A 26,460-nucleotide genomic window follows, 5' to 3' on the forward strand; every position below is an offset into this window, starting at 1 on the left:
TAGGCGGAACAGACCTGTACATTTCTCTCGCTCAACACCGTCTGTCAGTCCATCGCGACCACAGCATCACCAACATACACACAAGATGCGTGCCTTCGTGCCTCGGTGTGGTGCCCTCAGGCCCAGCACGTCCCAGATCTCGCGCTCCATGCTCCAAAGGTCATGGCAGCCTGCAACCACAAGATGCTACAGCATAAAGCCCGAGGCTGCCTCCGTGTCCAAGCCCCAAGATATCGACCCATCCAAGCTCACCGTCGAGAAGGCAAAGACCCCTGGCCCGCTGAGGAAGCCAGAGGAGCTCATCTTTGGCGCGACTTTTACTGGTGAGAGACCTGTTCTATGCCCATGCGATCTGTCCATACATGTCTAACGCAGGCCTCCTTCCTCCAGACCACATGCTCACCGTCGAGTGGAACAAAACATCCGGCTGGCTCAACCCCAGCATCAAGCCCTACCAGAACCTCTCCCTCGACCCCGCGACGAGCGTCTTCCACTATGCCTTCGAGTGCTTCGAGGGCATGAAGGCCTACAAGGACTCCAAGGGCCAGGTCCGCCTCTTCCGCCCGGACAAGAACATGGAGCGCTTCAACGGGTCCGCCGCCCGCATCGCCCTGCCCACCTTCTCCTCCACCGCCATGATCGACCTCATCTCCACCTTCGCCAAGCTCGACCAGCGCTTCATCCCCTCCCAGCGCGGCTACTCGCTCTACCTGCGCCCGACCATGATCGGCACGCAAAAGACCCTCGGCGTCGGGCCCCCCGGCAGCGCCCTGCTGTACGTCATCGCCAGCCCCGTCGGCCCTTACTACCCCACCGGCTTCAAGGCCGTCTCGCTCGAGGCCACCGACTACGCCGTGCGCGCCTGGCCCGGCGGCGTCGGCGACAAGAAGCTCGGCGCCAACTACGCCCCCTGCATCGTGCCCCAGCGCGACGCCATGAGCCGCGGCTTCGCCCAGAACCTGTGGCTGTTTGGCGAGGAGGAGTACGTCACCGAGGTCGGCACCATGAACATGTTCGTCGCCCTGCGCAACAGGGAGACGGGCCAGAAGGAGCTCGTCACCGCGCCCCTCGACGGCACCATCCTCGAGGGCGTCACCCGCGACTCCGTCCTCGCCCTCGCCCGCGAGAGGCTCGTGCCCGAGGGCTGGCTCGTCTCCGAGCGCAAGTACACCATGCGCGACCTGGCCGACGCCTCCGCCGAGGGCAGGCTGATCGAGGCCTTCGGCACCGGCACCGCCGCCGTCGTCAGCCCCGTCAGGAGTATCAGCTGGAAGGGCCAGATGGTCAACTGTGGCCTGTCCGAGACCGAGGAGTCGGGCGAGGTTGCCACGAGGATGAAGAACTGGATGGAGGCCATCCAATACGGAGACGAGGAGCACGAGTGGAGCCACGTCTGCTAAGGGGTAGTAGTAGTAGTGTAGATGGGGTTGGTGGTCCGAGGCATAGATCGGTGTGCCAGATTAGATACGGTCCCTCGATGGAACAGACATTCGACTGGGGAGTATCCTGGGCAACAAAGCAGCAAAGTGCGACATGGCACAGTTCATAGATCATGTTTGAGCGACAAAAGAAATCTTGCATGTTCATCAACCTCTCGCTCTCTTCGGACCGGAAGTAGTGACTGCTCTATCAGCCCTCTTGCGTACCCATTTCTATGCCTCGATTATTTGTCTTTCATGTTCAACCGGTCCATAGTGTACAGCCCTATCGACTACTTCCCCTCGGCGGTGACGACTCCTGTCTAGAATAAGCAGCATGGTTGCGTGTTGCTTGTTGCATGTGCTCTGCGTCCCAGCGCGTTTAAATCGTCCCGCGTGTTTATTCCCGACCAGGCTGTCGTCTTAGTTCTTCTTGTCGGGATCCTCCAGGATGCCCTCGGCCTCTAACCGTCTGCGGGCCTCCTCGAGAGCCCAGGTTTGTATCCTACGACAAGCAGCAGATGTCAGCCAGGTATTCTTCTCCACAGCGAAACCGATTGGAGTAGTTTCCCAGATTGTCCCATCCACATAGGCCTGAAGCACACTGGGTGCAAGTGCCTAGACCAGCAAATATCGACCCCTTGTCCATTGACTCATACCCTCTACCTCCTTTCCCCCTTCATCCGAGCTCTTACCCAATCATCCACCCGTAGACATGAAGGTCTCTCACTCCCCAACAAGCCAATACGGCCAGGAAGTACGACGATAGACGACATCAGGAAAAGGAGAGAAAAGACTCACGAGGTATCAGGCTTGAAGGCATAGGCGATCCCGAAGGCGACCAGGCTGCCGCAGAAGCCGTAGTACGCCAGGCCCTCCCAGCCCTCCTTCTCGGCCTTCTCGCCCGGCCGGACGCCAAACAGCCAGCCCGTCGGCGGGTCGAACTCCGGGCCGTGCCCGTGCCCGCCGCCCTGCCGGGCCGGCGTCGTCGCGAAGGTGCGTGCCGCCCTCACGGCGGTGGCGGCGGTGGCCTGCCGGCTGGCGCGGGTCGCCAGGACCGCTTGTCGGACGGCGGCTCCGCGCATGGCTCTCTGATTGGGGGGGGGGGTTACTTGGCTCCGGTTGAGGTTGTCTTTTGAGGGTCGGCTGGTCGAGCAGCAAGCAGCGTGGCCGTTTGCCTCTGCTGCGTTTTTGCTCGGTCGGTGATGGGGTCAATCGGCTGGCGGTATTTTCTACCCTGTTCTCCGTCTGGCCAATCGGTGGTCGGATCGGAGGTCGATTGATCGATTGATCGAGTGGTTGATTGATTGGTCGGGTGGTCGATTGACAGTCTGGAGTGACCTTTCGGTGTCGTGGACGGCGCCGAGAGGTTGGTGTTGAGGTCGTGAGTGGAGATGGTGGTCTGTGTTGCGCTGGCAGACAAAGACCAAGAGACAGACGGATGGGGCGGGTGAAGCTCGGACTTGCCCGCGGCGGTCTTTGGCGAAGGTCGGTCAGGGGAGTCGCTTGACTTCAGAGGGGGGGCAAGGAGCTCTTGTTTCCCCACACAGCAGAGTCAGTCAGTCAGTCAATCAATCAAAGCAGCTGGGCAGCTGGGACGGTGCCAGGCTGAGTCATCCTTGGCCCCCGGGTCGGAGAAACGTTGGGGAGTGGCTGATAGCAGTACGGAGGGAGTAGAGTCAGTCAGTCAACTTGGCTGGGCCCGCCTGACCGAGGCGCAAGCCAAAATGCCACTGTAGTCGCCGAGAACCGCGCCAATCGTCTTACACGGCTGAAACTTGGAACAGCCAAGATCGAGAAATGTCGGAACGGGCGTCTGATCACGACTTCGACCACCTCGGTAATAATCCCGTAGGGCAGGAATTCAGGCTCTGATCTTGTTTCTACCTGAATAGCCATATGTTTCATGGCTCTCCTTGCATCATATAGCCCTACAGGAGAGCCCGCGAGTATTGAGCAAAAAGCAACACCGAGCCTCCCTCGAAATTGGGCCTCGGTGGGCAGGACGAATGCTGTTGTAATCCTAGAGATACAATAGACCAAACCGCCCCTGACCATATCCATGTGTGTACCAGCCCAACCTCGTTGTTGAGCCCCTTAATCCATGTAATCCAACGCCTAGTAAGTATTCCCAGTCATGTCGCTTAGAATATTGGCCAGATTTGGCTTCCCCTTGAGCAATACCTTCTCATCAATCTTCCCTCTCCTCGTCCCCGCTCTCTGCGGTGGTTGATTTTCCTTTCCGCCCTGGCTGTCTCCCATAATCTTCTTCTTCGGCTGCTTGAACGGCGGTAGCAGAGTCTGTTTCGTGCCAGCATCGCTCCAGAGGACGCCCGTGCTGTTCAGCTGCTTCTTGGCCTTCTCGACTGGGCTGCCACCCAGCGCCGTCGCCGCCGTCGCCGTGATTTGGGTACCGGCATCCTCAAAGTAGTGCCCGTCAAGCGCATCCGGCGGCAGGTCGTAGATCCAGCACCGCTGCTCCATCAGTCCGATGAACCGTGCCAGCATCTCCTCGCACCCGCTTCCCTTGAGAGTGCTCCGGCTCCCGACGACGAGCAGCTTGGTCTTGGCGCGGGTGAAGGCGACGTTGATCCTCCGCCAGTCCTTGAGCAGGTCTCCGATGCTGCACACCTCGTTCGACCTGACCAGAGACAGGATGACAACCTCCTTGTCCCGGCCCTGGAAGCGATCCGCCGTGTGCATCTCGATACCCCCATTGTTGGCGCCATGCCCTCGCAGGCCGTGCTTGAGCAGTGACAGCTGAGAGCGGTAGTGCGTCATCACGCCAATCTCGGAGGCCGGGACGCCAACACTGAGCAGAGAATCAACGAGCTGTACGACGATACGAGCCTCGCACGGGTTGACAATGCGATTCCCCTTCGCTTCTTCCCGCGAGGATGGCAGGTCGTCGGTATTGACAAAGCTGACGCGGGTCTCGGGGTCCACCAGGTCGCGCAGCCAGCATCCACCAACACCTGTGCAGAACGAGTTCGTCTGGGAGGACGCAAGAGTCGTAGCGTCGTGGTGGTGCTTGCGCAGACCGTCCATGTTTGGCACATCGAGTTTGCGCAGTCGCAGCTCTTCAGTCCCGCATTTCAGTCGGCCCTCATAGATCAGAGTGTTGCTGAGCGTCATGATATCCTCGGACATCCGATATTGGTGCTCCAGGTTGACAACAGAGTCGGGATGGGTGTCGGAAAGGAGCTTAAATAGACTGATATCCAGGCCACCGATCCTGGCCTCCTCATTCTGGACCAGAGGCGGCAGCTGATTGTGATCACCGACGAGGACGAATGTGCGGGCCATGCGGATAGGGCCTAAGCAAATCGGCAGGGTGATCTGTGACGCTTCATCCACGATGCAGTAGTCAAATGTCCGCTCGTTAAAAATGGCGTGGCTCGTGCCGAGGCAAGTAGTTGCGACGATGGGTGTATCATGCCAGGCACTGCGGATCTCTTCGAAGGTATCCTTGGGCTGTCCTGCCAATATGGCGAAGTCTTGGACCTCGGGGTGGACCTTGGCAGGTGCACCAAGTCTGAGCACAGGAATCTCGTCGTGCTTGAGCTTAAGAAGGATGTTGTCAACTGCGGTGTGTGTGTAAGAGGTAAGCAGGACACTCTTCTTCTGAGCGACCAATGCCCGTATGATGTGGGCTATAGTTGTCGTCTTTCCAGTGCCGGGCATACCAAGAACAAGAGCGTAGTCTTTAGCACTCATAACCTTCTCGATGGCCCTCTTTTGGTCGACGTTCAGGCTGTCCTTATCAGAAATGGTGTACTGTGTTGCCGCTGTCTTGAACGTAGGGGCTTCCAGGTCCACAACCAGCCGGCGAATTTTCTCAGACCCGAAGTGTACATTTGTCATGATTGACACAATGTTGTTTCGGACCAATGCCATCCCGTTGCTGAACTCGTCTTTATCCAGCCTGTATCGAATCGGCGGCTCCTTGATCTTGCCTTTTGATTGCTCAGAGGGCACGCCTTCGGGGACAACCTCCATGATGCTGGCGTAGACCTGGTTGTCTTTCTGGTCGAATCCAGGCTGCCTAATACGGGCATTGTGAAGCCTCCGATCGACGGCCACGCTGATCCGCTGTTTTCTGACAGCTGTGACGTAGCCGAGGGCCAAGGCGAAATGCCCTTGCTCGTCCGATACGACAATAGGCTCTCCCACCGCGATCTGGGAGTCCACGAAAGAGAACCCAGGTGCTGCGTCTTCTTTGATAAACGCGTAGTGAAAGCGGTTGATCTTTTGACTGTGTGTGTCCTCCGAGGCTGAGCCCTCCTCGATGATCACGTCGGCGAAGCACCTGCCAACCTTTTCACGCTCCACGCTGAGCATCGTCCACAGCTCCCGCCGGAGCTTCTGGCTCTCCTTCTCCTCCTTCGTCAGCAAGTCCTCCCACTTCAGGAAGAATTCCTTGTGAACTGGCGTCATATGCTTCACGACCTGATCAAATTTCTCCTGCAGACCACTTGAATCCCCATCTCCATCGTCGGCGAGTTTATGATATGTGAAGCACGAGTTCTGGGCGTAACATTTGCCACAAGCGTGCTTGCTGTTCTTCATCGGCGGAAGCTGCACACTGCGTTCGCGAATGTAGACTGCGAGCTGGTTGCGCTGTTTGATCATGTGGCGAAGTTCGTGGCGTACGGCAGGGATGATCTTTGTCAGCGATGTTTCCATATAGTATAGGATGCCGTAGACGATCTCGATGTCATATCGATCCGACAAAAGCAAGTTGTACAACATTGTCTGGGCCTGGTGGCTCTCGCTGACATTCTTGCCAGTCTTGACTTCAAACGGAACAGTGAGCGTCCGGCTCTCCTGCCTATTCTTGACAGTGACCTGAACGGTCGCGTCAATGTTGCCTTTTAGGCCATATAAAGGTGACCAGACATGTTCCTCAATGTCAAGTAGCTTGCTCACACATATGCTCGACTTGTCGCTGTTCCGGCCATGGGCAACTGCATCTGGCTTGGGGTACGACGAAACAAACTTCTGGGCCCAGCCTCGTAGCTCAGGCATCTTCGAGGATAGATGCTCCCGCGCATCGGTAAAGTTGACCTTGATCGTATACAAGTCTTCGATATGCTTCTTCATCGTCTTCTCGATCACGTTGTTCAGAAAAGCCTGGTCCCATCTGTTCGCCACAAGCGCCTCTTGGAAGATCTCGTGCAGGATCGTGCCGTATACAAGTGGTGCAGAAGCCTCACTGGTAGCTTTCACTCGATCCTGTAAGACTGCCCGCCGCATGCAACTGAACGAGTCGGCAACAACGGTGGCCGAGATCAGCTGGTCCGGGTGGAGGATCAGGATGTTTTGGTTGTTGTCGACAACGCATTGGCCATCAGGCCCAAAGCTGCCGATAATATGTACATGCGATTTGGGATGAACTGGAGTGTCGACCCAGTCCCCTCGGAGGCGGACGGTCTTTGTGGTCTTTGATCTCTCGGCTTGGACAATCAGGATTGCCTCCGGTGCTTCTCGCCCACGCTCGTCCGTGAACGTGTTCTCAAGCACATTGGTCACCAGGTACCGCTGGATTGCGGTTGGCTTATGGCTCACCTACTCGTGTATCTTAGCAAGCTTGTTTATTGCCTATTGGTTGGCTATCAGACAGTACGTACGGGCATTAATGATGAATCGGCTTGACCACCAGCTGTCTGTGTAGCAGCCAGCTCTGCGGCTTCGAAGTCAAAGTCCCCGCCAAAGTCATCACCAAACTGATCGTCGTCCTCGGTGCCGCCATCATATGGGACTGTAGTGGGCGGGGGAGGTGGAGCGGGTTGTTGTGTTAAGGTTGGATCGGCTTTCCTGACGATGTCATCCGCCACAGCCAGTAAATCGTCATCCATATCATCAAACTCATCATCCGAAGTCGCTGCTTGTTTTGAGAATTGCTCGCCGGCCTCCTGCACATCTTTTTCGGCGAGAGTCGCCGCCGCTCCTGAGAAAGTTCTAGTCTCTGTCTGCCCGCTAAGCACAGAAACATCGAGCTCCAAGAGGGTATCGTCGTCGAAATCATCATCTCCATAATCCGAAGGTGGTGTTCTCTGTCGACGCTTCGTGCCGTCGCGGGAAGGAGTCGTCTGCGGTGACGCTGCACACTGAAGCTTAGGTTGTTGGGGTGAGACTGCTGGGCTCGGGTGTGGCATCTGCTTTCTTGGGGATCGTCTCCTCTTGAGTGACGGCGAGTCCATGCCCGCGTGTTCCTCCTCTGTGCGCTCAGTCTTACTTATCTCGCCATTGACCGTCTCAAGCAGAGCTGACACCATCTGGGACTTGGCATCTCTCGCAATGTCTTTGACAGGCCGGGACTCGGATGCACTTTCAACCCTTCGGCGTTTTGGCCAGTGAGAGCCGCAGCTTATCGCTCTTCTCAGACTGCTTTCCGCGTGGTTGGGACTCCCATCCTTTGGCGGCCGAGGGGAAGATGACACCATCAGGTGGGCAAGGGCTGGGTTGGTAGCACCCAATGCGTTTTTGCTGTCTGTTGCCCCTCCGACGGCAAAGCGATCCCACAAGTCAAGAGCCGGGTCTGCAGGCTCCGACTTCAAGGCCTTCTTGAGCTTTTTGACGTTCACAACGGGTGTTCGTGACTTTTCACGGGCTGGAGAGGACAGGGGCGATGAGCTGCGGGCACGCTTTTTACCCCGACGCGGCACTAGGGGCGACATCATATCGACTATATCGTCCGGGTCGTTATGCCAGAGTAGGCGTTCAGTAGGGGAGGTGTCTTCCTCATGCTTGTCGGCATCGTCCACACCCATGAGATCCTGCCAGGCCAGCCTGCTGACGGGCGTCACTGCGGCACGTTTCTGCTGGCCCGAGAAGGATTTCGAGTCGGTTGGATCCTGCCCCTCTGTTTGTAGGTTTTCCTTGTTGGAATCGGCATTTTCCGAAGGGTTGGTAGTCCCGCCGCCGGCCGGTGGCGTGTCTTGATCCTCCGATATGGGAGCAAGATTGGGGGGAATATCAGACTGTTCAGCGGGTGGTTTGTGGAACTGGAACTTGGACAGCTTGTTTTTTGTGGTGGCGGAGACGGGGGCAGGTGGCCGAGTTGGCGGCTTGGAGGGGATGGCGCCAGAGTGAGACTTTGCTCTCTGCCATTGAGCCTGTCGTTGCTGTTGGATCTCGTCTAGTCAGTGACCAGGCCTGCAGTTCAAATAGACGTTGACGCAGATGCACTTGTTGGACGGGTGTGGTTTGTTTACTTGCCTTTGGAAATCTGGACTGCTCAGAGAATGACTTGGAAAGAGGCATGGCGACTAATTGGACTCATGGTACTGCCACGATATTCTCCCAATCGCAATGATTGGACGTCCTGTCGGCTTCGAGCGACGAGGAGGAGGAGTACAGTGGTGGGCCAGGTAGATGTTGGTGGACCCGTCGGCGTGCAAGTCGATTGCCCTGGGAACGAGCGTCCAGACGCGTTGCTCGCGTCTGGTCAGGTACGGCCGCGCTGCCGCGTTGATGTGCTTGCAGGGGTCTGCAGTGGCGGCCCACTGTGGCGCTCCCAAACTGTGGCACGAGCTACCCCAGCTGCCAAGGTACTCCGTACCTGGACCCTCACCTCATCTGGACCCAACCTCAATGACGTTCCCTTTTTGGCTCGGAGCTGCCCCCCAGTTTCACCTCACCCCATCACGTCGCCTGACCCAACCTGACTTCAGCTTGCCCAGACATTCTATCAGCCCTAGCCATGACAGAACTTGATGGAGATCCCAACATCCCCCTGGAGTCTGCCCGCAGAAACGCAGACAGCCTCGGAATCAACTACGATGCCCTCCCGACGATGCCCTTCTGGGGCCCCTTGTTTGGGAAGACATCCGACTACCTGAAGACAAGAGTCGCAGCCAAGGTCATGACTTCCTCGGCCTCTGTTGGGAGAGAACTCACACAGTCTGAAAAGGATGCCATGTCACACCACTTGTACGTGTCTGCCCCGCCTTGGGAGGGTGTGTTTTCGCTTGCTCACATACGACCCATCCATCAGTGCAAAACTGGTTATTACCACCGCATATACGTCGCCACTTGCGGTAGCAGCAACATTTGCAATGGAGCGGACTACGCGTCCCACGTTTGGCTTCCCCTTCTACACCCCAAAGCCGCCAAAGTTCAACTCCCAAAAGTTTCCCGGCCTACCCGAAGGTAGAGCATCGCATTTAGCATGGCAAGCAACGCGGGTATTCGCGTGGTACGCTGCCAGCAAGATTGTGATCAGTCTTTTTGTGACTTCTTATGCAATATCCGTGTACTCGGCCAATTCGGGCACTGATAACAGGCTTGAGGCCTATCGGAGGGAGATAGCCCGTCGTGCAGGCGCCGCAATGAGAGGCGGGCGGCCGCCCAATATCCCGAATCTGCCTCCCATGCAACCGCAGCAGCAATTTCCACAACAGAGCTGGCAAGATCCAGCTCCAGCAACAGAATCAGTCGGCTGGGCGAGCTCAGAACAACCTGAAAAGGCAGCGTCAACGCCTTCGCCAAGGCCATGGACTGCGACACAGAATTCACAGGCCGGGCGGCAGGATTCATACAACCAGGAATCATACGTGTTCGACGATGCCTCGCCTGTAGCACCATCGGAACAGAGCAGCTATCCACCCCAAGGTTCAAGTCAACAAGGCGGTTCCGCTTGGGACAGGATTCGGGGCCAAGCACAAGCCGCACGCGGCCAGCCGGGCTCCTGGGCAAAGAAGCGCCAGGATGAGATGACCTCCCGGGGTGCCCAAGATGGAACATCCTACACCTATCCAACAGAGGCTGAAGAGAAAGTGTACGCAGCGAAACAGGCTCAGAAGGAGTTCGACGAAATGCTTGAGAGAGAGCGGCGAGGCCAAGGCCGTTAAGGCGGCGTACGTAGCGATAGTACCTCATCATCATGTGAGCCACTGTCATGTGAATTCATATCGTATGCCCTGTACTTCGAGCATCGTGATTTCTAATGACATGGTGCTGGCTGCCGTATTCTGGTCCGGTCAGAGATAATTGACTGTTGGTAGTCACTCTTGAATTAATGGCACTTGGGGTCGATAGGCTTAAGATCTCTTTCTTATGATGAACGGTTGAATATTCAAGTAAAACAAAGAGTTGATGATGCCGGTCTCACTTCACAGTCTGCATGGCTACCTAATTTGCTCTGCTGCCCAATGTTGCTTACATCGTGCCTACTTTGATCGGACTATGCATTGAGACAAGTCAGCCTGTAGATGTTGAGCGCCGTAGATGTTTACACTGTGAACTGGACTTGATATTCAAGGTCAGTAAGGGCGAAGAGTATATGTTACCGAACGGCCTCATTTAAATTCTCTGATGCTTGAGCCATTGCCAGCTCATGAAGAGTGTAAATAGCTTTGTGTGAGAAGTTTGCCTGTGCTGTCCAGTCCTCGAGCCCCCAGCTACACTCAGAAGGCGAAGTGAACGGGAATTTCCTGAATATATCGATTGTGGGATACCCATTCTGCGTGAATGGCTTTGTACTTGTACATAAGGCGCTGGAGCTGTTCCTGTTGCCGAGGACTGCATGTAAAGCACAGGTCTCAATGGCCGGGGTGAATAAATCCGTTACCCAGTCCCAGTGAATCAAAACCGAACCTGCCAACGCCATGCACTGGCAAACGCTCACCGTAGACGTCTTGTAAAGACCTGCACGTCTGCCAGAGCTGCCTGCCTGTCTTCCTTCCTCCCAAAACAACCACACTCCAGATTCTGCAGAGCAACAAATCTGGGCCCCTTCAAGGAAGAACACCCCATTTCGACAAGTCCAGTTTGAGTATTGATCTATTTCACTCTCCATTCCCAATCCACCTCTGTCTTCTGCTCATTTGGATTATCATCTGGTACCAACTTGACAGTCAGTGCAAACGTCGCCAGGCAGCACTGCTCCATTTTCCATCCTCGACAGGACAGCAACGGCGCGTTTGGTCCTGGCCGACAACACACCAACCTGCTCTTTCTTACCTTTCCCTCAACCCATTCCCTTCGTCTACATCCAATCGACCTGAAGAATCTTCCGAACTACGCACAACATTCTCTGCCCCACCCGCAGCACCAGTTGAGACAAGCTGGCGATAACAAATAAACACCTACCTATAGTCCGTCCTCGTCACCCAGTCGCAGTAAGTATACTTCTCCTGTCCTGTGGCCTTGTCCATTCTCACCTACTCCGCAAGTTGACTTCGGTTGCTAATTTTAGAATCTACTGCAAAAGACAATGCGTCGCGCTGTATCGTTCGCCCTCGCGGCAATGGCGTTCTGTGCCATTGTTGCTGTCGTGGTTTCGCAATTCGGTTCAACTCAAATCATGTCCGCTCTTGGTTCGTTCCTTACCTCTGCGGCCGACCATTCCGACGAATTCTTTCGCCGAACTCTCACGAGTATCCATCTCGACTATTCCCTCATCGAACGCACTCGTGTCATAGCCATCAAGCACCTCCACGCTGCTCAGAATTCGACCGAGGAGGCTCTTGTTCCATTCATCAATGCCGGCCGTCACTTTTTCAGACAGGCGATGAAGCGATGTCGTTTCTTGCTTTCTGCAGATGCACCCCGTCTTCCTCGGCCGTCGGTTGAGAGCATCACCTACTGTCATCAGCCTGGTCCTTGCCCTCGCTATGGCTCACATTACGATTCGTTTCCGTGGGACATTGCATACTGTCCGCCTCCTCAAGACGCCTCCGGAAACCCCAGCACAGTCTTGCTCATCATGGCAACAAGCACCATCACCACCATGATCCTCATCGCTATCGTTTCTGCTATTTCTGCCAATTCCGCTATTCTGAGCTCGATGCGTCTGCCTTGGCGATACTTGCAGCGATGCGTGCAAGCAGTGGCGGACCGTCTCCCACCAAGACCTAAGAAGAACATGAATTTGAAAGTACTACTTGCACGCCTTTCTCTTAAGCTCTGGGAAACCTGGGCCACAATCTGTGAGGAAATCGCCAACTCTGTTCTAAATCTTGTGGTGAGCGGGTTCGCCTTGCTGGCCATCTTGTCAACAGGCCTGCTCTACTGCATCGGCAACTTCGTCGTGTTCGCTCACAATGTTGATATTGGACTCAAGCTCCGAGTACCTCCTCCTGCTCCCCCTGCTGCCCCTCCTGCCCCGCCTCCTGAGGAAATCATTCGGTACATCGCAGATCCTGAGGTGCCCAAGTTGAAGGAGGAGAATGCAAAGCTCAACAAGGAAGCCAAGGACAAAGATGATGAGAAGCGGAGACTACTTACGAAGATCGACGGCTTGAGCAACCAGGCCAAAGACCAAAAGAAGCGTGGTGATCGCCTCGAGAAAGAGAAGGATTTCGCAGTTGAGGAGAAGAAAGAGTCAGATGCGCAATCCGCAGAGCGTCTCAAGAGTCACGGGCGCACTATCTCAAGTCTTATGGCATCTCTGGGAGCTAAACACGACCAGCTCACCGCAATTCAGGAGGCACATGCGAGCTGTCAAGATCAACTCGACGCCAAGGATGAGGACTGCAAGTGGTTCATAGCCCGAATCCTGAGTCTCGAGAATGACATAAAAACCCTCAGCACGCAGCTCGAGGAACTCCGCGCATCACAGACGGAAGACGGTCGGCCCCCCAAGAAGGAGCTCCAGGAGCGTGATGAGATCATCAAGTCACAGAAGAAGTACATCCAAGATCTGGAGGCTCAACTGAAACAGAAAGCGGAGCGCCACGAGTCACAGAGAAAGGTGTATGACCACACCAAGAGGTCCTTTGACAGGCAGATGACGAAGATGAAGACCGCATGCAAGCAGAAATCTGCTGACCACAAGGCAGCTGAAGCGAAGCTCAAGGCCGAGGAAGAGGCACGCAAGGCAGCCGAAAAGAGCCTTCAGGCTGAGAATGCCACCCGTAAACAAGCTGAAGCAGCGCTCGAGGCTGAGAGGAAGGCCCGCAAGGCAGCTGCCTCAAAGTCCAACACTGAGGTTGCATTGTTGAAGTTGAAGCTAGCCAACAAACGCACTCATTACTACGTCGAGAACGGGACTCAGACCTCGGGCCCTTCTAATTTCCCCCCACCTCATCTACGGGAGAAACTCCCTGCCAAACCACCGACGTCCACTGGTGCGAAGAATGTGCCTCCTGCACCCCAGCAAAGCAACGGTTCTGCGGTACCTGACAAGAACATGTTCAAGATGCCCAGCTCCTTCAACTTCAGCGGCTTTTCCGCCGAGGAAATCTTCGGGGACGGCCTCTCTCACAAGCCTGAGACTCCTCCTACTGATTCCTCGCCCTCGCAGCCCACCCCGTCTGTTGAGCAGCCTGATCAGCCCGAGCCGCCTGGGTCGCCTGGGTCGCCCTGACCATCGAAGGGACGAAACATTGTGTGATACGGCCTATCTTGGTTCACGTCCTTCCCACAAAAATATTCTTGGAACTTGCCACCAATCGTGCACATCCTCTTTCTATACCCGCCAAACCTCATAGGTGGCTAGCTTGAGTCTCTGAGCGCTCATGCTTTCTTGCCACCTTACGCTGCCGTTAATGCCACCAGCAGCCAACAGAACTTTACTCAGTCGTGTGCCAATTGTGCATACGACTTGACATCACTCTCTTTCAGACGACCTTTGTTTGCAAAGATGACATCTGGACTCTTCCTTTCCCTTCAGGAAGAGGAAGCATCGGTTCTTCTACTATACCGCGCCTAAAAGGCCCCCTCCACTATAATGCACCCTCCTGGACGGCGCATAGGCAACACCTTCAACATTCACCCCATCAACCGCGCTTACCCGTGTATCACCACCACACGATTTTATCATGTCTACTCTCTTCGCCGGACCAATTTCCTGGCGAAGATGAGCTGCTTTTGTATAACAAAGGATGCTCGGTCTCATACCTGACGGACTGATTAATCTCCTCGGCTCTCGCCAATGTAGGATAAGCGACAAGTTCTTGTCATCACGTGGGAATTCTAAGGCACATTCGATGGCTGGGTACGAGATAGACTTGGGCCTGGAATACCAATGAACAAACCCGTTATTTCATTAAGAGATCAGAGATCGAGTGCGAATCTCCGATCTCTTTGTTAAATTGCACACAGCCATTGGCATTGCATATTGTGGCCCTTGAAGACAACTAACTAACAGGCCTCCGTAAATTTTATCAATGTGTTCATCCTCCTCTGCTGCCAGTGACTATGGCGCTGGAACCTCCCCCGTTCGGCACGTGCCCAAGGGAGGGGGAATCGCATGCAGACTCCCATCAGGCACTTCTACAACTGCATCACAGCATCGTCGGACAGGTAGTGGGATCCACCTCCACATCGATAACCCCCTGCCTGCTTGATCCAAGCAAATCCGGCCGGGCAGACCCCCCCTGCCTCGAGCTTCTTCCGCGCCTCCTCCTCCTTCCGCCTGCGTTCCTCCTCTTCGAGCAACCGTTTGACAATCTGGTCCCTTGCCTCGTCAGATGCAGACCGCTGTGCCTTGAGCAGGTCTTGATACTCCTGTTCCCGTCGCTCCTCGGCCTTCTTGTCCCTTTGGAGTTGCTCCCATACCTCATCGCTGACCCCAGCATCCCGTGTTGCCTCTCGCTTGGAGCCCTGCTTCGCCTGCTTGATAGCAGTCGGCTTTTTCTTTGGGCCCTCCTTGTCTTCTGGGGGATCCGAGGGGTTGCTCGTCACAGAATGTGTGGTCTGGGTCTTGATGTTCGGCCTCCCTGCCGGTGGGGGCATCTGAAAAGCGGATTGGTCGAGCACAGATGGAAATTGCCTGCTTTGATCCACGCTCCGGCTCGCTCGCTCATGCAACATCTTCGTCAACTCGGCCACGATGACGTCTCCAGGAACTCTCAAGTGGCCCTTTTCAATTCCTTTCCTGTCCTTAATAACGACGTTGAAGATGCTTGTTGCTAAAGTCTTTACGTCGCGAGCACTCGCCCAACTTTCCTGTTTCGCGAGCTCCGAGAACAAATGATTGAGCTTGACCCTCAAGGACTCTTCCAGCGACTGCAACACGGAAACGTCAAGATCGACTTTCTTTTTAGATGAGAGCAGGCTTTTGCGTGACATTAAAGAATGTAAGAGCAACTTGACGCACTCGTCGGCCTGCAGAGGTCGGAAGTCGATGACTTCCGGGAAACGGGAAGTAAGCCCGGGGTTCGTTGTCATGAGGCGGTTGATGTCCTTCTCGTAGCCAGCGAGAATGATGATCAATTTCTTGACGTATTTGTCCTTGGTCGCCGCATCCACCAACTCGTCCATGGCTTCTTTGGCGAAATGACCTTCGGCAAGACGGTATGCCTCGTCGATAAAGAGGACTTTTCCCAGCGCTGTGTCAAGTTTCCCTTGCAGTTTGGGTCCAGTCTGGCCAACATATTGGCCGATCAGATCTGTCGCTGAGCATTCCACGACCTCAGCGGTAGCGAGGAATCCCATGTCGTAAAAGACCTTGCCCATCTTCTTGGCTGTCGTCGTTTTCCCGGTGCCAGGTGGCCCTCGGAAAAGGAAGTTGAATGGTATGTCCTCCTTGGGATCCAGACCCAGGGACTTCATTGTCTTGACTGTCTCTTGGTAGCCCTGCAGCTTCGTGATAACGTCCTCTTGGCCGACGGTCCCTTCGAATAGCATGGAAACATTGGTTTCAGCCCGCTCAGCACGATCAAAATTTTCATCAAAGTCTGGTGCCTCGAGGGTAGACGGGGAAGAGGTCTCCTTGCGTGAGAGTCTCGACTGTTTCTTTGCCTTCGCTGCATCGAGCAAGATGTCGATTTCTCCGGCGTTTCCGAAATTGGGTCGATTCCTCGCTCGACCAAGCATATCCATTGCCACGCGTTTGGCTTGGTCGGTAGCATGGTAGCCCTGATTCTTCAGCTTCAGATTCAGTATCTGGCGTAGGGCCTCGTCGTCGAAGTCCTCGAATTCGAAGGCCGAGGCGATGGGGAAACGACGACTGAGACCGGGGTTCACGTTCTGGAACATGGTCTCCATCTGTTCCTTGTATCCGAGCAGTAGCACACATCGGTCGTCTCCGGGCACGCTTTGAACCTCGGCGACAATGGTGTCAATGACTGCTGACTTATAGGGATCCGCCGTTGAACCTTGGCCGCCGTAGAGCCCATATGCCTCATCGATTACCAGAACCTTTCCCAAAGAAGCGGCCAGTATGCCTTTCGTCTGCTTTTCAGATTCACCAAGTGCCGCACCGACGAAGTCAGAAGGGTTCTTAATGATCACTTGACACATTGTTAGCAACATAGTAGAGAGGCAGTTGGTCATGACAGGGATACTCACCCTCGCCCTTGGAAAGCAGACCAAGATCCACAAGAATCGCCCCGTAGAGCTTAGCCACCGTTGTCTTCCCTGTTCCCGGGTTGCCGAAGAACACACGGTTCAGAGAATATTCTATGGGTGGCTGCTCATCAAGCTCCCTGGTATAATTCTGCTTGACGCTGTCGACAAGGGACTTGACTGCGTCCTTGACAGACTCGAGGCCAAAGAGGCCTTGCAACTGCTTCCAGGCCTTGCACTTTGTCAACGCCTCCGTTGGCTCAGGGCCGATGATGTCTTCTTTGTTGAACAAGAAGTCGTCTGGCTTTTTGCCTTCACGCCGCTCTTTTCTCAGTCTGGTTGCTTGGCGTGAGCTGACTGCGGCCAAGGTGTTTTCAATTGTTCTCGCATTGCCGAAGCCCTCTCGGCCTCGGCCGCGGCCCACCCTTCTAGTCACAATCCGAGAGTACAGACCTCTCGGACCGTCTTCGCACTTCATGCGGCCATCATACTTCTTGTGCATCTTCAGCTCGAAGATGCGCAGCAATTCCTCATCTGTATAGTCTTCAAACTTCATCTCGATGGGAAATCTTGACGGCAACCCGGGCTGCTCAACCGGTCAACTACTATCCTCTCAGCCTCAGAACATTGACTCATAGGTGCACTCACATTGTGTGCGTAGAAGCTCTCCATCTGCTTTCTGTAGCCGGCAAGGATGAAGATCACCTTGCCGTTGAGGTTCTCGACCTCTGGCAAGAGGTAATCCAGCACGGCTCCGCCGCCAGAATTGTTTCCGGAAGTGAGTTGGTAAGCTTCGTCGATGAAGAGTACACCACCGCCGTCGTCCAGGATCTCGTCTATGATAGCCTTACAGCCGGATACCCCAGCATTGGCTAGACTAGCTCCAGTTTCTTCTTTGAAACAGCTGCCGGGAATAACGCCGAGAGAGGTGAGAAATTGAGCATAGATGCGAGCGACGGTTGTTTTGCCTGGGAAGAAACATTCAGCAATGGTGAAAGGCAAGGGATTTGAAGGTGGACATGTTCTGCTCGCTCGGCGGAGTGTTCCCGGCAAAATGCCACTCCCAGAAGATCAAGAGCCTTGTGTTTGAACTTACCGGTGCCGGGATTACCCAGCATGGAACACCCAAAGCGTTCTTTCCCAAGCGAAATCTCTTGTCGGATAGCCGTGTCAACCTTCGACTTGACGGACAGGAACTCCGACTTCACTTCTTCGAGCCCTATCATGCCCATCAACTCATCCAGCGGCTTACTCTTGGCCCCCTCATACTGCTTGAGATATCCCCACTCTTGCGCTGCCCCATCAGGTAGATCTTTCAGACTGTCGGAAGAGTCTCCATCAGTCGGTGGGGTTGGAGGATCAGGGTCAGAACCGGGAAACGAGCCAGGCATGCCCTGCTTCGCTTGTGACTCCGGCATGTTGAGAACGCGCTCTGCAGTTTCCCTGAGAGCGGCAAGGTCCGCTCGCTGTTGGACGAGTGTTTTTTGTTGCTCTTCCTTGTCCTTGCGATACCTGAGGATACGCCGCTCATGATCAATCTCGTCCTGGATCTCGGCGAGGTCTCTCTTATATTCAGCCTCGCGGGCCTGCCTCTCGGCCTCAAGCTTCAGGTCTCTCCTGACCCTCTTCTCTGTTTCCAGATCTTCCTCTGCACAAGTGCGGCACTTGTCATTCCGCATGTGACATAGCATCTTGAGTTTGTGGCCCCTGTCGCAGGACCTCTCCACCTGGTGCGGACATGGCATCTTGGAATGATCATCCACACGATGGCAGCACATCGTGCAATTGTGTAGTCCGCAATTAAGAGGGGCGTTACTTTAATATTCATCAGCAAAATAAGAGTTCACCGGGCGGACTGTACCACTTACCACAGCTCTGTACATCCTCCATCGGGGCAGCGCATGTCGAAGTCATCAGGCTGTTTGAGAAGAAATCTCCTCTCAGGGTGCCTCTCGCACTTAACCGGGAGCCCATCATGGATCCAATTGTTGGCCTTCAACAGCTTAAAGAATGGGTTCCAAGTATCCGCCCCTTTCTTGCTGCTCATGTAGGTCTCCATGTTCCCAAACATGATGAGACAATTGCGCGCCCGTGAGAGAAGAACGTTGAGTCTCTCACGTGCTGCAAGGAATCCAATATCGCCATTGTCGTTGCTTCGCGTCAGGGATACAATGACGATGTCGGCCTCTTCCCCCTGGTAGTTGTCTACACAAGTCAGCTGTGATCAATTCCTTGCGGAGATTTGAGAACTCACCGATGGTGGATATTCTGAGCGGTGACCTGTCGACCTTGGCAGCGGCCCTGGTCATCAAGCCTGCTTGAATGAGTTCGTGCGAGTCCAATTCACTCAGTACTGGGTCGACATCATCCATGAGCATGTCTCTCACGAGACGCAGTTGGCCGAGATACGGCGTCAGAACAACCATATTCTTCGTACCATAACCCTGCTGAGCCAAGAATCTGACGGTCTTCAAGACCATGCTAGCTTCAAAACCGTTCTCTTTGCTGGACTTGGAGCCCTGGTCGCGTCGATCGGAGATTCTCTCGTTGTGCAGCTCAGGGTGACCGTGGCTGACGAAGATGACGCGGTCGTCGACACCGCGAATTGGTTCACGGGTCAACGTCTTGGGGTCATCTTCCAGATCTGGATACGTGAGCTCCCTTACGAGGAGGGATATATCCGGATGCATGCGATGCTGTTTTCGCAAGGTGGTATGCGGGTGTCCCTGCAGAATCAGTCGCTCAAACATGGATCGATTCAGGTCGTATCCGTCTCCTTTCTCAACTGTGAGCTGATAATTGTTGACCTTCGGACGAAGCTGTTTATGATCTCCGATTTGGATCAGCTGACTGACAGATGGTGTCAGTGCCGTAAGAATGTGGCTTTCTTGAATTTCACCGGCTTCTTCCACTATCACAATGTCTGGCTGTGCAGAAGTGATCAGTTTGGTATGTTTGGCAGCAGCGGTGGTTGTGCATCCAATTATACGCTTTTCGCGAAGAATCGACACTTTCTTCTCGTCGAATTGGGCATCCATCCGCTCTTGCGTAGCATCGTACTGCCTGGCGAGCTCTTGAACACATCCCACCTTCTCTTGGAGAATAGCCGAGAACCACTTCTGAATGTATTTTGCCCTCAGGGGAGCGTCGATGTCCCAAACGCATCGGTGGTTTCTGAGAGCATGCTTTCCAAAGATACCTGGCCCCTGGCCACCTACCCAGCGCTTGTATAAATAGTCTTCAGTGACCGCTTTGCCCTTTTTGCCGACTTTCTTGAAACCATCGTTGTCGGCTGGAATTACAAAAGCCTCATGGAAGTGTGAATCGTCCTCAGAGAACTCTAGATGTTCCTGTATGTCGCGGAATGTTGGATGTGCTTGCTGGTAGCTAGTGAAGGCGTTTCGTAACTCCGTACTCTGTACCGCAGCGTCATCTTTCAAGTCATCAATGACAGCCCAGGCACCTTCGGTGCGACGGTATCCGGATTGCTGCTTGGAGAGAAGCAGAGGACCAGTTCTCGGGGTAGACTTAGAGCCTAGTCGAACCATAGACTCTTCTGGAATGCCGAGATCAAGAAGGTCTTCGAGGAATTGATCTAAGGCGTGGTTGGTGTATGTGATGACGAGGATTTTGTAGCTCGTATGCTGGATGAAAAAGTGAGTTGCAAGCGCACCGATGAATGATTTGCCGGTGCCTGTAGCCTTGGTCAGTTACACTTTGCTTCGAAAATGGCTCGGGAAGCGTCAGGCATCTTCAGTGGTAGGAACAGCCAAGAATGGGATGTAAAACAATGGAATTGTGAGTAGACAATTTTCAAGAAGGAGTATTTCACAAACTTCAGGAACATCAAGAGAGGCTGGTCACGAACCTGGAGGACCCTGAATGACGCTGACCTTCCTGGATAGGGCATTGATCAGAGACTGCCGCTGGGAGTGATCCAGCTGGAAAGCCTTTTTGAAAAGATCGTTTCTAATCGTTATTTTTGCGTCGCTCGACTGAAGACGCTCAACAACATGTTGTATGAGTGGCTGCGGCACAAGATCATCCTTAGCTCCCGAGGCATCAAGCAGCTGCTCGTGCAGAGGGAGCTCCTTCATGTCCTTCAGACGCTCCAGCACCGGCTCGTACGCAAACACAGGCGTGTCCACAAGTGTGAACATGATGTCTTGCATCATCTTCAGGGCCAAGAGGGCCTTGCGTAATGCTTTGTCGTCGGTGAATTGTAATATCACCACCGGAGGAGACTCGATCAGACCATCGACATCGCGATCAACAAAAGCGAATCCAAAGATCTCATGTCCTCGGTACAGAGCACCAAAGGACTGGTGGCGAAGGTAGTTCCTGTTGTCCTCGAGCCACTTCTTTCGAGCATTCGGCTGCTTCCTCTCAAGATCCTCCAGGCCTGCAAAGCATCGGAGTGCAAGGGAACACTTTTTCCGAGCCTTTTCGTTGCCTAGCTCCAAGAAAGCCGGCCAGAGCTTGCGAAGAGTGAGAGCGGATCTTCTCCCGCTCTTTCGGCCTTGTGCAATTTGCCAGTCGTTCCTCAGCTCTCCCAAGAGGTCCTCTCTTGTCAGGCGGTACGTGTTGTCCAGGTGGGCTGCAGCTCGCTCCGACATGCCTAACTCGAACACATCTCTGGCCCGACGGTAAAAAGGTCGTTCATTCGAAAGGAACTCATCTGTAGTCGGGTAGACTGCCACTTTTCTGAAATCCGCGAAATCGTTGTCGTGCCTTCCACCCGGGCCATGGCCATCAATGGAGTTGCTGGTCGGAGACGTTCGGAGTTGCAAGAGGTGCTGTATCTTGTATCCTATCTTACGGATCTCTGGTGACGATGCCTCGATGAATGGCCTGCTCTGTGCTATTGAAGAAACATCTGCGAAGACGTCGACATCCGCGGCCTCGGGTAGTGAGAGGAGCTCGAAGCAGAACCACGCAAAGACCCTGGACGCCTCTTCATCTAGAGCGCCGCTCTGGGAGGCAGCAACAACCTTATTCCAGAAGGTGGGCGGCTTGGCAATGGCCGTAAGGGCCCTTTGAAGGATTTGGCCGTCCGCGAGCATTTTCAACTGGTCGTCTTCCAGGTAGGCAAGGAACGGCAGTGTCTGTGTGCACATGAAAGAGGTTGACAGGTCTACGCGGACAGCCTGGTGGAGAGCCTCGATGCCATGTTTGCTTGCGACGATAGCCTCGACGCAGAGACTCGGTGTTGGCTGGGCTTGCGCAGCCTCGAAGAAAAGTTTCACATTGGCATGTTGGACTTTCCTGTTCCCATTGAGGACGCTATGAAAGAGACGGGCGAGTCTTCCGGTTCTGGCAGCGTCTGTTGACTTTGTGTTTTGACCAGTGAGGGACATGTTGGATATCAAGAGATTCAGAAAGTGAAATGAAAAACATGCAAAGGGTAAGGAGCAGAATTTCTGGAAATCAGCAACAGAGGCATGGACCAGAGAAGATGTCGAGTTTTGTGGTGGTGCTGTTGAATTTCCAATCCAGGTACCCAAGATCAAACGAAGAGATATACCCAGACGTCAGAGCCTCGCAAAAAGCCTGACAGAATCCTGTACTACCTAGGCAGACCAATCATGGAATGAGACAAAGGAAAACAGAAAGCTATTCGTCGAATACGTCCGGCTGTTGGTGATTTGGTGGATCTCCTGCATTGCCAGATCATGCGGCTCAGCATGAGGCCTACTTGCCAAGCCCTGTGCCACCAGAAGCTCATTCCGATGGGTTTGCAAAACGGGCCTCGGGCATTTCGAAATGCACAAATTGGCGAATATGGTCTCTCAGATTTATCAAGTCGCGCGTTTCGCAGGGATCGTCCCTCGCTGCCTGCTGCTGGAGCACAGAATGGGCAAGGCATATTCGTGGGTGTGGGGCCACCTGTGTAACCATCACGAGGAGGCCAACACATCAAGGCAGGGCAAACGAGACCCAGCCAACCGAGGGAGGTAGCCAAAGGTCTGAGGAGATACTCATCCTGGTCACATCCGGCAAGTGCATTGGTTCTGAACATAAATATGCTCCAAAACCAGAACCTGACAGATCTCACTCCTAATTCCGCGTCAATCATCCACCAGCCAACACAGGTCTCCCACCAGCATCTTGCGATTTCTCGGTCAATATAGTCTTCCGGTAACAACGACTGGGCATACCAATTATGATGAGCTTCAGAGATTCTTACAGCAGCAGGCCATGGGAAGAAAACAGAAGAGGGCGCGGGCGGGGCGGGTTCCAGCGCACAAGAGGTTCTTACCAGGGGTTCAGTGGAAGATCTGCACGTGGAAACTATGGGCCGGGCACATCAGTGCAGCCTCCAACCGCCGAGCCTCCCCTGGGATCTCTTCTTTCTACACTCCGCCAGGCTGAACTGACCAAGGCAGCGGGAACGTATGAGTCGGAGTCCGTCATCACGGACTGCGTGACTGTGACTTCATACAACTGGTTGGACAGACCCACGCCGACAATTGCCGTTCCGGGTAAGCATAACTGTCTTTACTGCTCGGCCTCCCTAACAAGCTTGTAGGTAAACCCGCGAGATGGACGCCGCTTTCTGAGCCACGACAGCTCAAGCCTGACGACGGGGAGTACTTCCGTGACCCCAATGCCGCGCATTATCCGAAGCATCCCATGGAGCCCACAGTCCTTGCTGTGTTGGCTCAGAATGCTCGACACGCGAGAGAGAATGATGTTGTCGCCTGCGGCAGTACTCTCGGCAACCTTCTGCGGTTCATCCGAGGTGAGGACAAACAGTTTAGGTTCTTGGTGGAACTTGTCGAAGGGGCGGTATTCTTCATTCGACGGGAGAACGCACCGCGTGAGCTCATCCCGAATATCCAAGGATACGGTCACTCGTTCCCAGAGGCTTACACCACGTGGGATACCGACGTCAAGGGATCTGTGTCACACCAGCGGGTCATCTCATACCGGTTTGGAGGACTTCGCTTCCTTGTGAGATTCGAGGGCGATGGATACATGCGGTCAAAGAAAGAAGACGAGAATGGCACTCATACTAGGCACCCTCATGCCGATGAGAGAAACCCGACAAGTGCAGTCGATGGATTGGCAGCACTGCTCGACCAGAGCCGTGTGACTGCTGTTGTTCCACCCAACTCCTCTGAATTGACGGTGTCCTCTGCTGGGAAAGTGGTCGAGCAGGAATGCATCTTCGAACTCAAGACTCGGTCCATCCGGAAGAAAGAGGCGGCAACGGCCGAAGACACATTTGCAGACCAACTCCCCCGGCTGTGGGTGTCGCAGATCCCCACCTTTATCCTGGCATATCACAACCGGGGCACATTTGAGGATATCACCGTGAGAGATGCGCGCAAGGATGTGAAGACATGGGAACGGGAACAGGTCGATGCTCTATCGCGCCTCGCCGCCCTCGTCCATCACATCATCGAGCTCGTCAAATCAAGGCCAGACGGGAAGCTGGAAATCCGTCACGCCCAGGTAGGAAGGCTGGAGGTTCGTGAGCAGCTGACGGATGCTGGTGACGCATTGTCCGACCCTGTGAAGATCTTGTGGGCAAAGGAGAGGGGCATGACTGAAGATCTCGACGATGACCAAGATTATGATGACGACGGAGACGAATTTGGCTGGGATGAAGGGTCGGAGCCGGACTTCACTGCATGCTCTGCTGATGACTGTGGATACTGTGGACGATGCTCGTACTGAGGCAGGACTCAGCTCAGGATTGGCAGGTGTGTTTTTGACATGGACAAGAGGTATTCTCATAGTGTGCCTGCTTTGAGCCGGAAGGTTCCTAACCTACCTGCCTAAGGTAGGTCGGTCGGTACAGTACATATGTACTTGCAATTGCTGTCGACAGGTGGTCCGCAACTGGCGAGAGATGTGTGCCTGAGGTACCTAGGTACCTAGGTATCCAGAAGCGTTGGCGCACCTGCCAGCTCGTGTGCTCGATTGAGAAATTCCCATACTCCTTTTACAAGTCAGCCAGCATTTGGCTCATCATGCGAGCGATCATGTGCGTGTCAGCGTAGCGACGAAGACGCAGTGGCCATACCTGCCAGTGTAACCGTCTCGGGCAGGCTCACATATCTCGGATCCGGGGCACCGACGACCGTGGGATTCCCAATGGTACGACATGACTGCTCCGCATCGTTTGCTTGACCTCGATGCCTTCGATTCACCAGTCGCAAGAGACGGCCTGGCTGCTGTCAGCGAAGCATCAGCCAGTGCAGCAATGCTCTGGCCCATGACAACCACCCAGTCTGCCACCCAGCCACCCAGCCAACCACCTCGCCAGCGAAGGGATGCTCGGAGCTGCCAGACGCAAGAATCCCACGGTCGGACAGACTGTGTTTGATAAGAGGTAGCTTTGCCATTCGTCTATGCCCTGTCCTCCTCGATAATGCCCTGCTAATCCAGAAGGTGCTGGGAAAGAAGCACAACCTTGCCAGGCACACCTGAAGCGGTGAAGACGTGCGCCAGCCTTGGCTCCCACGGAATGCTACATACAGTGCAAGCCCGAGACGAAAGAGGCCTAGCAGGCTAATGATGCCTTGCAGCAAAAGGCATGTTGATGCTGGGTCGTCATGCGATTATGACATTCAGCGACTGCGTCCAGAGATCGATATTGCAACCGTCACGGGAACGGACGTCTTGGGAAATGCTGCCACTCATCAGTCGTTCCCGGCTCGCCCCGTACCCAGACACAGGCACGCACCGTTGGGAAATACGTGTCTGTGTCGACCCCAGACCCCGCGTCCTGACCCCACGCCTGCCGCTTCATGCCCCAGGTACGTGAACCCGAGTACTCCGTACTACACTATGACACTTCCCACAGGCTGACCCTGAGATACGCATTTCTCCTGAGACCAGGACCCATAGCTGTGTTGAGACCCTGTCTGCGTCTTCCCCGCTGCCAGGTGGCCTGGTTGCTGGGTGTAAGGGTGAATATGAGCAACGCCGTTACGTCAAACCTAGATCCAGCACATCGCCTGGCAGGTTTTGTGGCCATTTCGGCCAAATTGATTACCACTACGTACATTGTACCGAGCGTCCAGCGTGGGGGTACGGCCCCGTTCCACCTGTCGTGGGTGCATTACCCAATGTACACAGTAACAGGCACGCGACATCCGAGCCGTGGCTGGGGCTGCTGGGTAAATGCTGTCTCGCCCAGTGACTTCAGAAACCCTGTCTCGACTCCTCTCGAGAGATGCGCAGCATGCTGCATGCCCAGCGACTGTTGCAGAATACCTGTTGATCAGCAACATCGGGATTACCGAATTGGGTGGAATTCGCCATCCCAGACCAGGACAATACCACACGCCGTCCAAGAGAGCCCTCAGCCTTCGAACCCGCTCCAAGCGTATTCTGCGTCACCGGCGACCCCACTGACCATATGGTGTTAATCGGCCGGCCTCCGATTCGGTGGATCGGCCGCTTGCGGAGCATTTCGACGCGATGAGATGCGATGTCCTGCATCTGTCTGCATTTGTTCGTCTTATCGATAACTAGGGAACCATTACACTGGATATTTTACACTATTACAGGGGGGCCTCTTTGTCGTCGGCCTATCGGACTGCGCAGCCTGCCTGCTGCTGCCCCAGGCTGGCTGCGCGGGCTGTGCTGGCTGCATTGCGAGGCAAGTTTGGCTGGGACGTTGATGGGTGCATACAGCCGAATCCGTCCATCTTCCAGGGCCCCCGAGACCGCCCATCGCACGCGCATTCATCCGCCTTTTCCATCAGCCTTGGGCGCCAATCTTGGCCGATTCTGACTCCCATATCTGACGTTGAATTTGGGTTGCAGAAATACAAGGCAAGGCATTGGT

General features: G+C 54.7%; 6 protein-coding genes across 6 annotated transcripts; 3 read left to right on the plus strand and 3 right to left on the minus strand.

Moving 5' to 3' along the window:
• Window positions 1-85: 85 nt before the first annotated feature.
• On the plus strand, window positions 86-1,400 carry KVR01_012688 (uncharacterized protein; the record flags this gene model as incomplete). Its single annotated transcript, XM_044783253.1, has 2 exons — window positions 86-323; window positions 391-1,400. The coding sequence occupies 2 exons, from the start codon at window positions 86-88 to the stop codon at window positions 1,398-1,400; spliced, it is 1,248 nt and encodes a 415-aa protein (XP_044638499.1).
• Window positions 1,401-1,841: 441 nt separating this feature from the next.
• Window positions 1,842-2,503, minus strand: KVR01_012649 (uncharacterized protein; the record flags this gene model as incomplete). Its single annotated transcript, XM_044792272.1, has 2 exons — window positions 1,842-1,923; window positions 2,220-2,503. The coding sequence occupies 2 exons, from the start codon at window positions 2,501-2,503 to the stop codon at window positions 1,842-1,844; spliced, it is 366 nt and encodes a 121-aa protein (XP_044638460.1).
• A 657-nt stretch (window positions 2,504-3,160) lies between these two features.
• KVR01_012666 (bifunctional ATP-dependent DNA helicase/ssDNA endodeoxyribonuclease DNA2) lies at window positions 3,161-8,832 on the minus strand. Its single transcript, XM_044782990.1, has 3 exons — window positions 8,640-8,832; window positions 7,049-8,545; window positions 3,161-6,986 (listed from the first exon to the last, which is right to left on the minus strand). The coding sequence occupies exons 1-3, from the start codon at window positions 8,682-8,684 to the stop codon at window positions 3,537-3,539; spliced, it is 4,992 nt and encodes a 1,663-aa protein (XP_044638477.1). The 5' UTR covers window positions 8,685-8,832; the 3' UTR covers window positions 3,161-3,536.
• Window positions 8,833-9,016: 184 nt separating this feature from the next.
• KVR01_012519 (uncharacterized protein) lies at window positions 9,017-10,452 on the plus strand. Its single transcript, XM_044794924.1, has 2 exons — window positions 9,017-9,353; window positions 9,418-10,452. Exons 1-2 carry the CDS (start codon window positions 9,124-9,126, stop codon window positions 10,271-10,273), a joined length of 1,086 nt encoding a protein of 361 aa, XP_044638330.1. The 5' UTR covers window positions 9,017-9,123; the 3' UTR covers window positions 10,274-10,452.
• Window positions 10,453-13,625: 3,173 nt separating this feature from the next.
• On the minus strand, window positions 13,626-22,012 carry KVR01_012593 (uncharacterized protein; the record flags this gene model as incomplete). Its single annotated transcript, XM_044788200.1, has 9 exons — window positions 13,626-13,639; window positions 14,690-15,081; window positions 15,139-16,600; window positions 16,659-17,241; window positions 17,304-17,623; window positions 17,752-18,470; window positions 18,524-18,860; window positions 18,910-20,349; window positions 20,524-22,012. 9 exons carry the CDS (start codon window positions 22,010-22,012, stop codon window positions 13,626-13,628), a joined length of 6,756 nt encoding a protein of 2,251 aa, XP_044638404.1.
• A 737-nt stretch (window positions 22,013-22,749) lies between these two features.
• Window positions 22,750-24,455, plus strand: KVR01_012537 (uncharacterized protein). Its single transcript, XM_044792030.1, has 2 exons — window positions 22,750-23,137; window positions 23,185-24,455. The coding sequence occupies exons 1-2, from the start codon at window positions 22,819-22,821 to the stop codon at window positions 24,336-24,338; spliced, it is 1,473 nt and encodes a 490-aa protein (XP_044638348.1). The 5' UTR covers window positions 22,750-22,818; the 3' UTR covers window positions 24,339-24,455.
• Window positions 24,456-26,460: the final 2,005 nt, after the last annotated feature.

This window comes from Diaporthe batatas (genome assembly GCF_019321695.1).
Source record: "Diaporthe batatas strain CRI 302-4 chromosome Unknown Contig00020, whole genome shotgun sequence".
NCBI classification, from domain to species: Eukaryota; Fungi; Ascomycota; class Sordariomycetes; order Diaporthales; family Diaporthaceae; genus Diaporthe; species Diaporthe batatas.